Below are 16,186 nucleotides of genomic sequence, written 5' to 3'. Positions count from 1 at the left end.
TTGCTTGTTGTATTCTTTAGACCCAGTTTTTTTTGTTTTTTTTTAAATAAAAGTTAGCTTTAGAGGGATGGCAGTGAAGGCAGTGCAATGTTCCTCCTGCAACATGTATGAGGTGAGGGATGCCATCGATGTCCCTGCCGATTACACTTGCAGGAAGTGCACCCATCTCCAGCTCCTCCAAGACCGTGTTAGGGAACTGGAGCTGGAGTTGGATGAACTTCGGATCATTCGGGAGGCAGAGGGGGTCATAGATCAGAGTTATAGGGAAGTAGTAACTCCAAAGATGGCAGATAGATGGGTGACAGTGAGGGGGACTGGGAGGAAGCAGCCAGTGCAGGGACCCCCTGCGGCCGTTCCCCTCAAGAACAAGTATACCATTTTGGATACTTGTGGGGGGGATGACTTACCAGGGGTAAGTAACGGGGCTCAGGTCTCTAGCACGGAGCCTGTCCCCGTTACTCAGAAGGGAAGGGTGAAGAAGAGCAGAGCAGTAGTAATTGGGGACTCGATAGTTCGGGGCACAGATAGGCGGTTTTGTGGGAACGAGAGAGACTCACGTTTGGTATGTTGCCTCCCAGGTGCAAGGGTACGTGATGTCTCTGATCGTGTTTTCCGGGTCCTGGAGGGGGAGGGGGAGCAGCCCGAAGTCGTGGTCCATATTGGCACCAACGACATAGGTAGGACGAGTGCCGAGGATGTTAGACAGGCTTTCAGGGAGCTAGGTTGGAAGCTCAGAGTTAGAACGAACAGAGTTGTTGTCTCTGGTTTGTTACCCGTGCCACGTGATAGAGATTCGAGGAATAGGGAAAGAGAACACTTAAATGCGTGGCTACAGGGATGGTGCAGGAGGGAGGGATTCCGGTTTTTGGATAACTGGGGTTCTTTCTGGGGACGGTGGGACCTCTATAAACAGGATGGACTACACCTGAACCTGAGGGGCACCAGTATCCTTGGGGGGAGGTTTGCTAGTGCTCTTGGGGGGGGTTTAAACTAACTCTGCAGGGGCATGGGAACCCAGATTGTAGCTTCAGGGTGCAGGGCCTGGAGTGTAGGGAGGTTAGGAACATGGCATCAATTTCCAAGGAGGGTGCCTGTAAACAGGAAAGTGGCTTGAAGTGTGTATACTTCAATGCAAGAAGTATACGAAATAAGGTAGGTGAACTTGCAGCGTGGGTTGGTACCTGGGACCTCGATGTTGTGGCTATTACGGAGACATGGCTAGAACAGGGACAGGATTGGCTGTTGCAGGTTCCAGGATTTAAATGTTTTAGTAGGGTCAGAGGTGGGGGTAAAAGAGGGGGAGGTGTGGCATTGCTTGTCAAAGATAGTATTACAGTGGTGGAAAGGACGATGGATGAGGCCTTGCCATCTGAGGTAGTTTGGGCTGAGGTTAGGAATAGGAAAGGTGAGGTCACCCTGTTAGGAGTCTTTTACAGGCTTCCTAATAGTCCTAGAATCATTGAAGAAAGGATAGGGAAGGTGATTCAGGAGATGAGTGACAGTAATAGGGTAGTTGTTATGGGGGACTTTAACTTTCCTGATATTGATTGGGAAAGCTGTAGCTCAAGTTCGTTAGATGGGTCAGTGTTTGTTCAATGTGTGCAGGAGAGTTTCCTGACACAATATGTAGACAGGCCAACAAGAGGTGAGGCCATACTGGATTTGGTTCTGGGTAACGAACCAGGCCAGGTGTTAGAATTAGAGGTAGGTGAGCACTTTGGGGATAGTGACCATAATTCGGTGATTTTTACTCTCGTGATGGAGAGGGATAAGTGTGTACTACAGGGCAAGAGTTATAGCTGGGGTCAGGGAAATTATGATGCAGTGAGGCATGACTTAGGATGTGTGGCTTGGAAAAGTAGACTCCAAGGCAAGAGTGTAAATGATATGTGGAGCTTGTTCAAGGAGCAACTATTGAGTGTCCTTGATAATTATGTACCTGTCAGGCAGGGAGGAAAGGGTCGTGCGAGGGAGCCGTGGTTTAATAAGGAATTGGAATCCCTTGTTAAATGGAAGAGGGCGGCCTATCTCAAGATGAGACGTGAAGGTTCAATTGGGGCGATTGAGAGTTATAGGGTAGCCAGGAAGGACCTGAAGAGAAAGCTAAGAGCAGCAATGAGGGGACATGAAAGGTCCTTAGTTGGTAGGATTAGGGAAAACCCTAAGGCTTTCTATAGGTATGTTAGGAATAAAAGAATGACTAGGGTAGGAATAGGTCCAGTCAAGGATAGTAGTGGGAAGTTGCGTGTGGAGGCGGAAGAGATTGGGGAGACACTGAATGAATACTTTTCTTCAGTATTTACTCAGGAACAGGGCATTGTCGTCGATGTGAATACTGAGTCACAAATAAGTAGAATGGATGGCTTTGAGGTATGTAGAGAAGAAGTGTTGGAAATCCTGGAAAAGGTGAAAATAGATAAGTCCCCTGGGCCTGATGGCATTTATCCTAGGATTCTCTGGGAAGCAAGGGAGGAGATTGCAGAGCCATTGGCCTTGATTTTTATGTCCTCTTTGTCTACAGGAGTAGTGCCAGAAGACTGGAGGATAGCAAATGTGGTTCCCTTGTTCAAAAAGGGGAGTAGGGATAACCCTAGTAACTATAGGCCGGTGAGTCTCACTTCTGTTGTGGGCAAAGTCTTAGAGAGAATTGGAAGGGATAGGATTTATGCACATCTGGATAGGAATAATGTGATCAAGGATAGTCAGCATGGTTTTGTGAAGGGCAGGTCGTGCCTCACAAACCTTATTGAATTCTTTGAAAAGGTGACGAAGGAGGTTGATGAGGGGAAAGCGGTAGATGTGGTATATATGGATTTTAGTAAGGCGTTTGATAAGGTTCCCCATGGTAGGGTACTGCGGAAAATACGGAGATATGGCATTGAGGGTGAGTTGGAGGTTTGGATTAGGAATTGGCTGGATGGAAGAAGACAGAGGGTAGTAGTTGATGGCAAAGTTTCTTCATGGAGTGCCGTCACTAGCGGTGTTCCGCAAGGATCTGTTTTGGGACCATTGCTGTTTGTCATTTTTATAAATGACCTGGAAGAGGGGTTAGAAGGTTGGGTGAGCAAGTTTGCGGATGATACGAAAGTCGGAGGAGTTGTTGACAGTGAGGAAGGATGTGGCAGGTTACAGCAGGATATAGAGAAGCTGCAGAGCTGGGCAGAAAGGTGGCAAATGGAATTCAATGTAGCTAAGTGTGAGGTGATTCACTTTGGGAAGAATAACAAAAAGATGGGGTACTGGGCTAATGGTCGGATACTTGGTAGTGTGGATGAGCAGAGGGATCTTGGTGTCCATGTACACAGATCTCTGAAAGTTGCCACCCAGGTAAATAGTGCGGTGAGGAAGGCATATGGCGTACTGGCTTTTATTGGTAGAGGAATTGAGTTCCGGAGTCCTGAGGTCATGATGCAGTTGTATAAGACTCTGGTGCGGCCGCATCTGGAATATTGTGTGCAGTTTTGGTCGCCATACTATAGGAAGGATGTGGAGGCACTGGAACGGGTGCAGAGGAGGTTTACCAGGATGTTGCCTGGTATGGAAGGAAGATTGTATGAGGAAAGACTGAGACACTTGGGGCTGTTTTCATTAGAGAAAAGAAGGTTTAGGGGTGACTTGATTGAGGTGTACAAGATGATTAGGGGGTTAGATAGGGTTGACAGTGTGAACCTTTTCCCGCGTATGGAGTCGGGTATTACAAGGGGGCATAGCTTTAAATTAAGGGGGGGTAGATATAGGACTGAAGTTAGGGGTAGGTTCTTCACTCAGCGAGTCGTAAGTTCATGGAATGCCCTGCCAGTAGCAGTGGTGGACTCTCCCTCTTTATGGGCATTTAAGCGGGCATTGGATAGGTATATGGAGGATAGTGGGTTAGTATAGGTTAGGTGGGCTTGGATCGGCGCAACATCGAGGGCCAAAGGGCCTGTACTGCGCTGTATTCTTCTATGTTCTAACATGTTCTTGATCAGATGGGCCAATGAGCTGAGAAGTGGCAGATGGAGTTTAATTCAGATAAATGCGAGGTGCTGCATTTTGGGAAAGCAAATCTTAGCAGGACTTATACACTTAATGTTAAGGTCCTAGGGAGTGTTGCTGAACAAAGAGACCTTGGAGTGCAGGTTCATAGCTCCTTAAAAGTGAAGTTGCATGTAGATAGGATAGTGAAGAAAGCGTTTGGTATGCTTTCCTTTATTGGTCAGGGTATTGAGTACAGGGGTGGGAGGTCATGCTGTGGCTGTGCAGCACATTGGTTAGACCACTGTTGGAATATTGTGTGCAATTCTGGTCTCCTTCCTATCAGAAAGATGTTGTGAAACTTGAAAGGGTTCAGAAAAGATTTACAAGGATATTGCCAGGGTTGGAGGATTTGAGCGATAGGGAAAGGCTGAATAGGCTGGGGCTGTTTTCCCTGGAGCATCAGAGGTTGAGGAGTGACCTCATTGCGGTTTACAAAATCATGAGGGGCATGGATAGGATAAATTATTTTCCCTGGGGTGGGGGAGTCCCTAAGAGGCAACTTTTTCACGCAGAGGGTGGTACATGTATGGAATGAGCTGCCAGAGGAAGTGGTGGAGGCTGGTACAATTGCAACATTTAAAAGGCTTTGGATGGGTATATGAATAGGAAGGGTTTGGAGGGATATGGGCCAGGTGCTGGCAGGTGGGACTAGATTGAGTAGGGATTTCTGGTTGGCATGGACGAGTTGGACCGAAGGGTCTGTTTCCGTGCTGTACATCTCTATGACTCTATGTCATATACATGGACTTCAGTAAGGCGTTTCATGAGGGTCCCCATGGTAGGCTGATGGAGAATGTGAAATCGCATGGGGTCCAGGGTATACTGGCTACATTGATAGAGAGGAGAATCGATGTTTCGGGCATAAGCCCTTCTTCAGGCTTAGCCATTCCTGAAGAAGGGCTTATGCCCGAAACCTCGATTCTCCTGTTCCTTGGATGCTGCCTGACCTGCTGCGCTTTTCCAGCAACACATTTTCAGCTCTGATCTCCAGCATCTGCAGACCTCACTTTCTCCCCTACATTGATAGAGAACTGACTAGGCAACAGGAGACAGAGAGCAGTAGTGGAAGGGAGTTTCTCAAAATGGAGAACTGTGACCAGTGGTGCTCCATAGGGATCCACTGTTGTTTATGATATACAAAAATGATGTGGAGGAAGATATAGGTGGAATGATTAGCAAGTTTGCAGATGGCACTAAGATTGGTGGAGTAACAGATAGCGAAAGGGACTGTCAAAGAATGCGGCAGAATATAGATAGATTGGAGAGTTTGGCAGAGAAATGACTGATGGAGTTCAATCTGAGTACATGTGAGTGATCCAATTCAAGAGTGAACTATATGGTAAATGGAAAAGCCCTGGGGAAAAATGATATACAGAGAGATCTGGGTGTTCAGGTCCATGTACCCTGAAGGTGGCAACACAGCTTGATAGAGTGGTCAAGAAGGCATACGGCATGCTTTCCTTCATCGGATGGGCTGTTGAGTACAAGAGTTCGCAGGTCATGTTATAGTTGTATATGACTTTGTTTCGGCCACATTTGGAATACCGTGTACAGTTCTGGTCGCCACATTACCAAAAGAATGGGGATGCTTTGGAGAGGGTGCAGAGGCGGTTCACCAGAATGTTGCCTGATATGGAAGGTGATAGCTATGAGGACAGGTTGAGTAGATTAGGATTATTTTCATTAGCAAAATGGAGGTTGAGGGGGACCTGATTGAGGTCTACAAAATCATGAGAGATATAGACAAGGTGGATAGAAAGAAGCTCTTTCTCAAAGTGGGGGACTCAATTACTAGAGGTGACAAGTTCAAGGTGAAAGGGGATAAGTTTAGGGGAGATATGCGTGGAAAGTTCTTTACGCAGAGGGTGGTGAAGGCCTGGAATGTGTTATCAGTGGACGATTGGCGCAGGCCTGGAGGGCCGAAGGGCCTGTACCTGTGCTGTAATTTTCTTTGTTCTATATTAAGAAGATAACCTAGACCCCAACGTTTTCTTATTTTTAAGATGTTGTGTTCAAACTTTAAAAATAAAACCTCAAGGCCTCACAGGCTGTTTAAGTTGTTGGTTTGAAAAAGACCACTGACCACCTCTTTCTCAACCTCTCCGTAAAAAAAGCAGATCAAAATACACCTCTTAAAGCCATAGTACTGTCACACTGGTTCGAGGTTACTTCAGTTCAATTCTGCAGTGCAAACAATAACATATCTCCCAGAGCCTCAGAGGACAAACAGCAGCACCATTAAGTGGCAGAAGTTAATTGGCTACAGGTTTGTTGACATTGACTGGCTGCTAGTACCTTGTTCCATCTAAGGTTTCTCTGTCTCTTTACAGCTGTAGTAAAACTGAAAAGCTAAGTCAGGGCAGTAGTGCCAACAATGTCTGGGTATAAAACAAACAAAAAAAAGGCTGGAAGAACTCAGCAAGTCTGGCAGCATCTGTGATCAGAATACAGTGTTAATGTTAGTGAACCTTCTTCAGGCACAAAAACTGTCGGGTTACAGGTTTACTGCAGATCTGAACACTCTGCTTACAGCTGAATTAATGCTGGAACATTATCAAAAGTGTGACATCCTCTGCACATTTAATGCAGCTATGGCGATAATATCTCGATACACGTGGCACTATGTAGATGTGACAAGACTGATCTTGGTTACTATGCGATAACAACACACACAATGTGGCAAATTGCCCAGACATGCCCTGTACACAAAAAGCAGGACAAATCCAACTTGCCTATTATCAGCAAACCAGTCTATTCTTGATCAGCAGCAATGAAAAGGGCCATCAACAATGCTATAAGTAGCACTTGCTTCTCAATAACCCGCTCACTAACATTCAGAAGCATTTCACCAAGGCCACACAGCTTTTCATGCACAAAAGAACTGAACTCCAGGGGGTGAGGTGAGAGTGCCAGCCCTTGCCTTCAAGGTTACATTTGACTGAGTAGCATGAAGGAGCCTGAGCAAAGTTGGAATCAATAGGAATCAAGAGTAAACTCAGAGAAACAATGCTAACACAATGTTTTATTTATGCATTAGATTTTTGACAGACAAAGGAGTCAAGGATTATGAGGTGCAGAAAGGAAAGTGGAGTTCAGCCATGATCTTATTAAATGGTGGAGCAGGTTCATAGGGCTGAAAGACCTACTACTCCTAAGTTCAGCATTCCTACATAATGAAATATCCTCCACTCTCCACTTACAGCATTCCAAAAGATCAATACCCTTCACACAAAGCAGTTCACTTGACTGGTACCCCATTCACCAGTGACACAGTGGCAGCAATCTGCACTGTTGCATCATGAATCTTCACAACTGCTCAGCATTATGGAGGAGTTCTCTGGACTTTGTTTTGCTGCCACCATCCCTGTGAAGTCCATAACTGCATCATCATATTAGGTGGTGTTTAATACAGTCCACAGAATTAACAAGATGTTCCTTCTAAAATATGCAATGCAATAACTCACTAAGGCTCCTTCAACATTATCTTCCAAACCTGCGACCATGAACATCTAGAAAGACCAGGGCAGCAGAATCATAGCCTCTCAACCAGCTGCAAGTTCCTCTGAAAGCCACTCACCCCCTTGGGTGCATTGCCTTCATAGAAGATAGAACAATACAGCACAGAACAGGCCCTTCAGCCCACGATGTTGTGCCGAACATTTGTCCTAGCTTAAGCACCTATCCATGTACCCATCCAATTGCCGCTTAAAGGTCACCAAAGATTCTGACTCTGCCACTCCCACAGGCAGCGCATTCCATGCCCCCACCACACTCTGGGTAAAGAACCCACCCCTGACATCTCCCCTATACCTTCAACCCTTCACCTTAAATTTATGTCCCCTTGTAACACTCTGTTGTACCCGGGGAAAAAGTTTCTGACTGTCTACTCTATCTATTCCTCTGATCATCTTATAAACCTCTATCAAGTCACCCCTCATCCTTCGCCGTTCAAATGAGAAAAGGCCTAGCACTCTCAACCTATCCTCGTACGACCTATTCTCCATTCCAGGCAACATCCTGGTAAATCTTCTCTGCACCCTCTCCAAAGCTTCCACATCCTTCCTAAAGTGAGGCGACCAGAACTGCACACAGTACTCCAAATGTGGCCTAACCAAAGTCCTGTACAGTTGCAACATCACTTCACGACTCTTGAATTCAATCTCTCTGCTAATGAACACTAATACACCATAGGCCTTCTTACAAGCTCTATCCACCTGAGTGGCAACTTTCAAAGACCTATGAACATAAACCCCAAGATCCCTCTGTTACTCCACCTCACTAAGAACCCTACCGTTAACCCTGTATTCCGCAATCCAATTTGCCTTCCTTCAATGTGGCTGAGTTAAAATCCTGGAATCCCCTATCTAAACACATTTTGGGTGTCCTTATATCATATAGATTGTAGTTGTTCAAGAAGGCAGCTCACCACCATCTTTTCCAGGGTGTTTTGGGATGGAAAATAAATGCTAGTCAAACCAATGACTCTCAACATTAAATGAACAAACTAAAATAATTAACTTTAAACAGCAAGGTAGATATCATGAGAACTCTCCACCAACCGGAGCTATTCTGCCCCGAGGTCAGAAGCAGTTGCCTTTTCTTAAGAAGCCAAGTATACTTCCTGTGGCTTCACTATTTTGTCTCATCTGGAAAATACTGCAGGATATGTGTGAATACTAAGGGAGTTCAGCTCAGAATCTAACTGTGTGTGTGAGAGAGAGAGTTGGTAGGGTATACACAGAAAACCCATGCATCAATTAATACAGCAAAGATCGACTGAGTTTGACTAGTCTAGTCCTCAGTGGTTTTACAAGTTAAGATATCTGGAGGTGTGGTCAAAAGCAGCATCTTTGGCATGGGATGTACATGGGTATGTTAACGGTTGTTCCTTTTGCAGGAGTCAGCTCCAACGCCCATCACAGCTTGTCCTCTGCAACTGCCTCCACCAAGTTGTTTGCAAACAGAGGCAGCCTCACCCTGTGTTAGGTCACAAGCCAAACCAGGTAGAAGCAACATTCAAGAAGCTTGACCCTATCAAGGACAAAGCAGCCCACTTGACTGGTACCACATCCACTCCCTCTACCACCAATACTCAGTAGCAGCAGTGTGTACTATCTGTGAAATGCACTCCAGAAATTCGCCAAAGATCATGAAAGAGCACCTTCCAAACCTAAGACAACTTCCATCTAGAAGGACAAGGGCAGCAGATACATGGGAACACCACCTTCTCCAAGTTCTCCTCCAAGCCACATACCCCATCACTGTCACTATGTCAAAATACTGGAAATCCCTCCCCAAGGGCATTGTGGGGCAACCTACAGCACATGCGCTGCAATAGTTTAAGAAGGCAGCTCACCACTTTCTCAAAGGCAACTAAGCACAGGCAATAAATGCTGGTCATTGAAGACTAATCCTCTCCCTGACCCTCTGATTCATGGTCTTACAGACAAGGGGTTGGGGAGGCTGCATTTCAGACACTCACGAAAGGAGAAAGATCATTAGTAGAAGGATCAGGGAGGGCAAGAGGTCACTAGTTGGACTGCCAGGGAGTGTGATAGGAGGTTTGGGGAAGAGATCACAGATTTGGGATCAGGAAAGGGGAGAGGTCAGAGGTTGGAGAGTCAGGGAGGGAGAGAGTTCACAGGTTTGGGATCAGGAAGGGGGAGAGGTCAGAGGTTGGAGAGTCAGGGAGGGGGAGAGGTCACACTAAAATGGTATTGTCTAGGTCATACAGCTGTGTATCAGATGATGAAAACAACCTGCTCCAAGTGGTGTGTAATAATGTCTCAGAACAGATTGATTGCGAGAATTTTTTAAAACAAATCTTGCAATATTAAATGAGAATACACACCTCATTGACGGAGCAAAGCTAAAACACAACATTAAACAGGGACTTACTGTACTGGCCATGGTCTTAAATTGAATAAGGCTGTTTAGAACCTTGGTGTGAAAGTTGATCTGGAGATCAGCTTCCACCACAGGTCTGCACCAACACTGAGATCTACTCTCTCTCCTCCACCTCTGTGACTTATTTGCACTCATGACCATTCTTTTAGGTTCTACCCTCGATAAAACTGACCTCATCCAAACCTTTGCTGCCCTTCTCCTTACTTACGTAAAGTCCCCTAACACCTCTGTGTTTATTCATTGATACTGGGTCCCAAACAATGCCTCAATTTTAAAATTCCCTGCATGATCTATCCCTCTTTACCTGCGTAATCTCCTCTACTTCTGGCCTCTCGTGACTTTCTCATTTTAATCGCTGTGGTAGTGCCCCCAGCTGCTGAGATATAGATGTTGGGATACAATTTAAATCTCTTTGTCTTAGTCTCCCTCTCTTTTCCTTTGAAATGCTCACTGAAAGCTGCCACTTTGACCAAACTTTGTTCATCACCTCAATATTGCCTCAGCAGGCTGGTTAACAACTGTCCTTTTTTAGTACCATGTAGAGTAACTTGGGACGTTATGACTTAAAAGAGGCTATACAAATACAAGTTGCTGTTCACATTAAGAGCTTTTGTTCCAAATCCCAAACCAACGGAAATAGTTTCTATGAAATCTGTCAGTTAGATCCTTCCCTTGTGAATATTTCTCATCCCTACACTGCTGGCCTCAGCAGTTTATCTGGTTTGTCTAGCATAATAGAGGTTTCACAATGTGAGCAACACAGCCACATCAATCAAATCCAAATCCAAATGGGCATGGAGTAACCAGGAACTTCCACCTACCTCCATACTTAACAGTGACAAACATTCTTGATCGAGAAAATGTCAGTTGAGAAAGTCTCTGAGGACATCAAATGCTGGAAACTGCTGCTCGATGCAGTTAACTAGATCTGTGTTCCTGTGTGGGGAGATGCAATTGAAATAGTGGAAGATTGTAATCTGAGCCCACACTTAACTGTGGGGATTACAGTCTGCAGGAAAACAAAAATAAAAGCACACACTCAGACTCTGCCAGTCATTCTCAGAACAATCAAACTCTTTTCCTTAGCTACCATCTCCTTTTTTTTATATTCACTCTTGGGATGTGAGCGCCACTGATTTACCATTATTTCTTGCGCATCCCTATTTCCCTTGAGAAGGTGATCATCAGCTTCAACTCGAAGCACTAGAGTCCTTAAACTGTAGGGTGACCCACCACATCCTTAGGGAGGAAACTGTAGGAATGTGGTACCAATCAAGCCAGATACTTTGTCCTAGATGGTATCAAGCTTGTTGGGTCTTGTTGGATCTGCACTCATCCAGGCAAGTGGGGAACACTTTATCAGTGCTGAATTATATTTTGTAAACGATAGACATTCTTGGGGAGTCACAAGGTGAGTTATTTGCTGCAATATCCCTAGCCTCTGACCTGCTCTTATAGCCACTGTGTTTATGTGGCAAGTCCAGTTGAGTTTATGGTCAATGATAACCTCCAGGATGTTGACAGTTGGGGATTCAGTGATGGTAATGCCATTGAATGTTATGGGGTTGTGGTGAGATTGTCTCTTACTGGAGATGGTCATCGCCTGTCATTTGTGTGGCGCAAATGTTACTTGCCACTTGTCAGCCAAAGCCTGGATATTGTCTAGGTCTTGTTGCTTTTCAAAATGGACTGTTGAGTTGTGAATGGTGAACTTTTAATCATTGCTGAACATTCTCATTTCTGACTTTATGATGGAGGGAAAGTCATTGATGAAGCAGCTGAAGATGGTTAAACCTAGGACACCACCATGAGGAACTCCTGCTGAGATGTTCAGGAGCTGAGCTGACTGTTCTCTAACAGCCATAACCAATGTACAGGACATACCTGGACATTGCTGCATAAATGCCAGCATTGTAACTGTACTGTTGTCAGGGCCCATAGCTTTTGCAATATCTACAGAGCTTAGACCTGATCTGTTGGTATGGAATTGTTTAGTTCTGTCTATCACTTGCAGCTTATGTTGTGTGGCATGCAAATAGTCCTGTTTGGTAGCGATACCAAATTGACACCCCATTTTAGGTAAGACTGGTGCTGCTCTTGGTATGCCCTCCTGCAATCTCCATTGAACCAGGGTTGTTCCCTGGGCTTGATTGTAATGGTTGAGTGGTAGATATGCTGGGCCATGAGGTTGCAGATTGTGTTGGAGTAAATTTCTGCTGCTGTTCATGTCCCACCGAGCCTCATGGATGCCAAGTCTTAAGTTGCTTGACCTGTTCCAAGTCTGAGTCATTTAGCACATTTAACATTTAGATCATGCCGCACAACACTTTGGAGGGTATCCTCAATGTGAAGGCAAGGCTTTGACTCCACAAGGGCTGTGTGGTGGTCATTATTACTAATACTGGCATGGACAGATGCATCTTCAGCCAGCAAATTGGCATGTATGAGGTTAAGTATGTTTTTATCTCATGTTGACTGCTTCACTTCCTGTGGCAGACCCAGTCTAGCAGCTATGTCATTTAAGACCAGTTCAACTTAATCAGTAGTGCTGCCACTGAGCCATTCTTTGTGGTGGACATTGTATTGTCCACCAGAGTACATTTTGCACCTTTGTCACCCTTAATGCCTCTTTCATGTGTTGTTCTAAGTGGAGGAGTACTGATTTACTAGCAAGGAAGGACAGCATGTGGTAATCAGCATGCTTCCTTGCTCATGTTTAACCTGAAGCCATGAGATTTCATGGGGTCTGGAGTCAATGTTGAAGACTCCCAGGCAACTCACTCTCTACTGCATACCATGATGCCACCACATCTGCTGGATCTGTCCTGCCAGTGGAACAAAACATAACCAGGGATGGTGATAGTGGTGCCTGGGACATTGTAAGTAGAGTGTTGTGAGTTTACTATGTCAGGCTGTTGCTTGATTAGTCTGAAAGACAGCTCTCCCAATTTTGGCATGCATCCCCATAAGTTAGTAAGGAGGACTTTGCAGGGTTGACAGGGCTGTTTCTGCTGCCTAAGTCAATGTCAGGTAGTCAGTCCAGTTTCATTTCTTTGCTGAGACTGAGTGGCTTGTTAGATGATTTCAGAGGGCAGTTGAGAGTCAACCACATTGTCAGAAAATCCCATCTGGCTCACTAATGTCCTTCAGGAAAGGCAATCAATAATGGTTTCATGGTCATCAGTAGATTCTTAATGCCAGATTTTTTTAAACTGAATTCAAATTCCACCATCTGCCATAGTGGGATTAGAATCCGGGTCACCAGAACATTAGCTGAATTTCTGGATTAATAGTTTAGCGATAATATCACAATGCCATCACCTCCCTATCACACACCTTGGCAAATGTTTGAACCTGAACTGAACTGTTCTAAACACCTTGGTGTAACAGATTCCAAGATGAGTTTCCTATCATGTGTCAGCTGAGACTATCAATTCCCAACTCCACAACAGCTGCAATCAACTCCTACCTCAGTTCACATGACACTGACATTTTCATCACTGCATTTCTTACAACTGCACTTGACTCATCATTTCAGCTCCAGGACATCTCTGCAGGAGTTCCTCAGCGTAGATATTTTCCTAAACAATCTGTTAAGAGATGTTATTGCCCACTTCTGGACTAGTGGGACTTGAACACTGACTGTTGGCTCACCACTATCTCTGCATTGCAGGAGCCTTAATTCCTTAGAGTATTGTCCAAGACCCAACTATCTTTAGCTGCTTCAGCAATGACCTTCCCTCCATCATAAAGTTAAAAGTTGAAATGTTCTCTGATGATTGCACAATTTTCAGTACCATTTTTGACTCTTTAGATACTGAAGCAGTTCATACCCATATGCAGCAGGATCTGCACAGTTTCTAAATTTTGGCTGATAGGTAGCAAACAACATTCACACCACACAAATGCAGGCAATGCCCATCTCCAACAAAAGATAATCTAATCCTTGCCCCATGGCATTACCAGCACTGAACCTCACACTATCAACATCTTGGCTGAAAAATGTGTTGCTGGAAAAGCGCAGCAGGTCAGGCAGCATCCAAGGAGCAGGAGAATTGACGTTTCGGGCATAAGCTCTTCTTCAGGAATGAGGAGGGTGTGCCAAACTGGCTAAGATAAAAGGTAGGGAGGAGGGACTTGGGGGAGGGGGGTTGGGAATGCGGTAGGAGGTTAAGGTGATAGGCCGGAGAGGTCGGGAAGATTGCAGGTCAAGAAGGCAGTGCTGAGTCCGAGGGTTGGGACTGAGATAAGGTGGGGGGAGGGTAAATGAGAAAGCTGGAGAAATCTGCATTCATCCCTTGTGGTTGGAGGGTTCCTAGGCAGAAGATGAGGCGCTCTTCCTCCAGGCGTCGTGTTACCATGGTCTGGCGATGGAGGAGGCCAAGGACCTGCATATCCTTGGCAGAGTGGGAGGGGGAGTTAAAGTGTTCAGCCACGGGGCAGTTGGGTTGGTTGGTGCGGGTGTCCCAGAGGTGTTCTCTGAAACGTTCCGCAAGTAAGCGGCCTGTCTCCCCAATGTAGAGGAGGCCACATCGGGTGCAGCTGATGCAGTAAATGATGTGTGTGGAGGTGCAGGTGAATTTGTGATGGATATGGAAGGATCCATTGGGGGCTTGGAGGGAGGTGAGGGGGGAGGTGTGGGCGCAAGTTTTGCATTTCTTGCGTTTGCAGGGGAAGGTGCCGGGAGTGGAGGTCGGGTTGGTGGGGGGTGTGGACCTGATGAGGAAGTCATGGAGGGAGTGGTCTTTCTGGAACGCTGATAGGGGAGGGGAGGGAAATATATCCTTGGTGGTGGGGTCTGTTTGGAGGTGACGGAAATGTCGAAGGATGATACGATGTATCTGGAGGTTGGTGGGGTGGTAGGTGAGGACCAATGGGGTTCTGTCCTGGTGACGATTGGAGGGGCGGGGTTCAAAGGCGGAGGAGTGGGAAGTGGAGGAGAGGCGGTGGAGAGCATCGTCAACTACGTTGTAAGTCACCATTGACCGGTAACTGAATGGGGCCAGCCATATAAATATTGTGGCTACAAGAGCAGGTCAAAGGCTGGGGAGTCTACTGCCCAAAGCCTGTTCCAGCATTTAAAAAAATTATAAGTAAAGAGTGTGATAAAATACTCTCTAACTGCCTGGATGAGTGCAGCTCCAATGACACTCAAGGCCTGGGTCACGATCGTGGCATTCCCTCCCTAATAGCATTATGGGTCATTTCACAGCATGTGGACTGCAGCGGCTCAAGACAGCAGCTCACCACCATCGTCTCAAGGGCAACTCGGGATGAGCATTACATGCTGGCCAAGCAGCTATAACCACATCCTACAAAAAATGAAATCAAAAAACTATCCATTAATTTTATATGTAACATGGGCATTGCTGAGGCTACCATTTGCTGACCATCTTTAATTGCTCTCGAGCTGTGTGGCAATCTTGGCACGTTCACAGGGCAATTAAGAGTCAACTGCAAAGCATCACATGTAGGCTGGACCAGATAAGGATGGCAGATTTCTTTCCCTCAATGGTATTAGTGAAACAGATGGCCCTTCATTTTCAACAAGCGATGCTATCACAACCACCATTACTGAGACTATTATTCAACTTCAGATTGTTTTATTAATTGAATTTAAAATCCATTCTCCTTGAACAACAGCTCCTGCATACCTGGGATCAGTTTAGCGAATTCTGCAGTGCCTGCAACGCCAGTATGATTTTCCTTGATATGAGAGACCAAAATCTTTCCCCACAATCCAAAGATGGTTTCAGGTTAGATGGACTCACCATGCTAAATTGCCCATAGTATCCAAAGATGTGTAGGTTAGGTGGATTAGCCTCAGGAAATGCAGGTGGACAGGGTATGGGGTGAGTCTAGGTAGGATGCTCGTCGGAGAGTCAGTGCGGACTCGATGGGCCGAAAGGCCTGCTTCCACACGGTGGGGATTCTATCATTCTATGTTATGCCTTTAATTTTTTACAAATCAATTGTCTTCACAATTTCAAAGATCTCTATTAAATATTCCCTTCACCTTCTCACTTCTAACTAAACTGGTTAAATTGTTGCTATTGTTGATGGGAAATGTTACCCTATGATTGTTAACTTCAATAGCAAAGATGTGGGACACCAAGGTAAGAATGAAGCCAAAGGGAAACTCTCCATTGACTGGAGTCATACAAAGTATATATGAAGATGTATAATCCCTGCTCCAGGACATCTCTGCACAAGTTCCTCAGGGTTGTGTCCTAGGCACAAGCTGTCAATGATAACTTCCAAG

At 45.5% G+C, this 16,186-nt stretch overlaps 1 protein-coding gene across 1 annotated transcript in view; it reads right to left on the bottom strand.

Moving 5' to 3' along the window:
• The window catches only part of c8h22orf15 (chromosome 8 C22orf15 homolog), a 36,191-nt gene extending 25,088 nt beyond the window's left edge, over positions 1–11,103 (bottom strand). The window contains exon 1 of the mRNA XM_043715326.2: positions 10,746–11,103. Within this exon, the coding sequence (XP_043571261.1) occupies positions 10,746–10,770 (25 nt within the window). The 5' untranslated portion in view covers positions 10,771–11,103. The remainder of the gene's footprint in view (positions 1–10,745) is intronic.
• Positions 11,104–16,186: the final 5,083 nt, after the last annotated feature.

Source organism: Chiloscyllium plagiosum, unplaced genomic scaffold, assembly GCF_037043375.1.
Source record: "Chiloscyllium plagiosum isolate Xiang-an unplaced genomic scaffold, Cpla_swu_hap1 HiC_scaffold_24, whole genome shotgun sequence".
Taxonomy (NCBI): domain Eukaryota; kingdom Metazoa; phylum Chordata; class Chondrichthyes; order Orectolobiformes; family Hemiscylliidae; genus Chiloscyllium; species Chiloscyllium plagiosum.
This window is presented reverse-complemented; position numbering and strand designations above follow the sequence as displayed.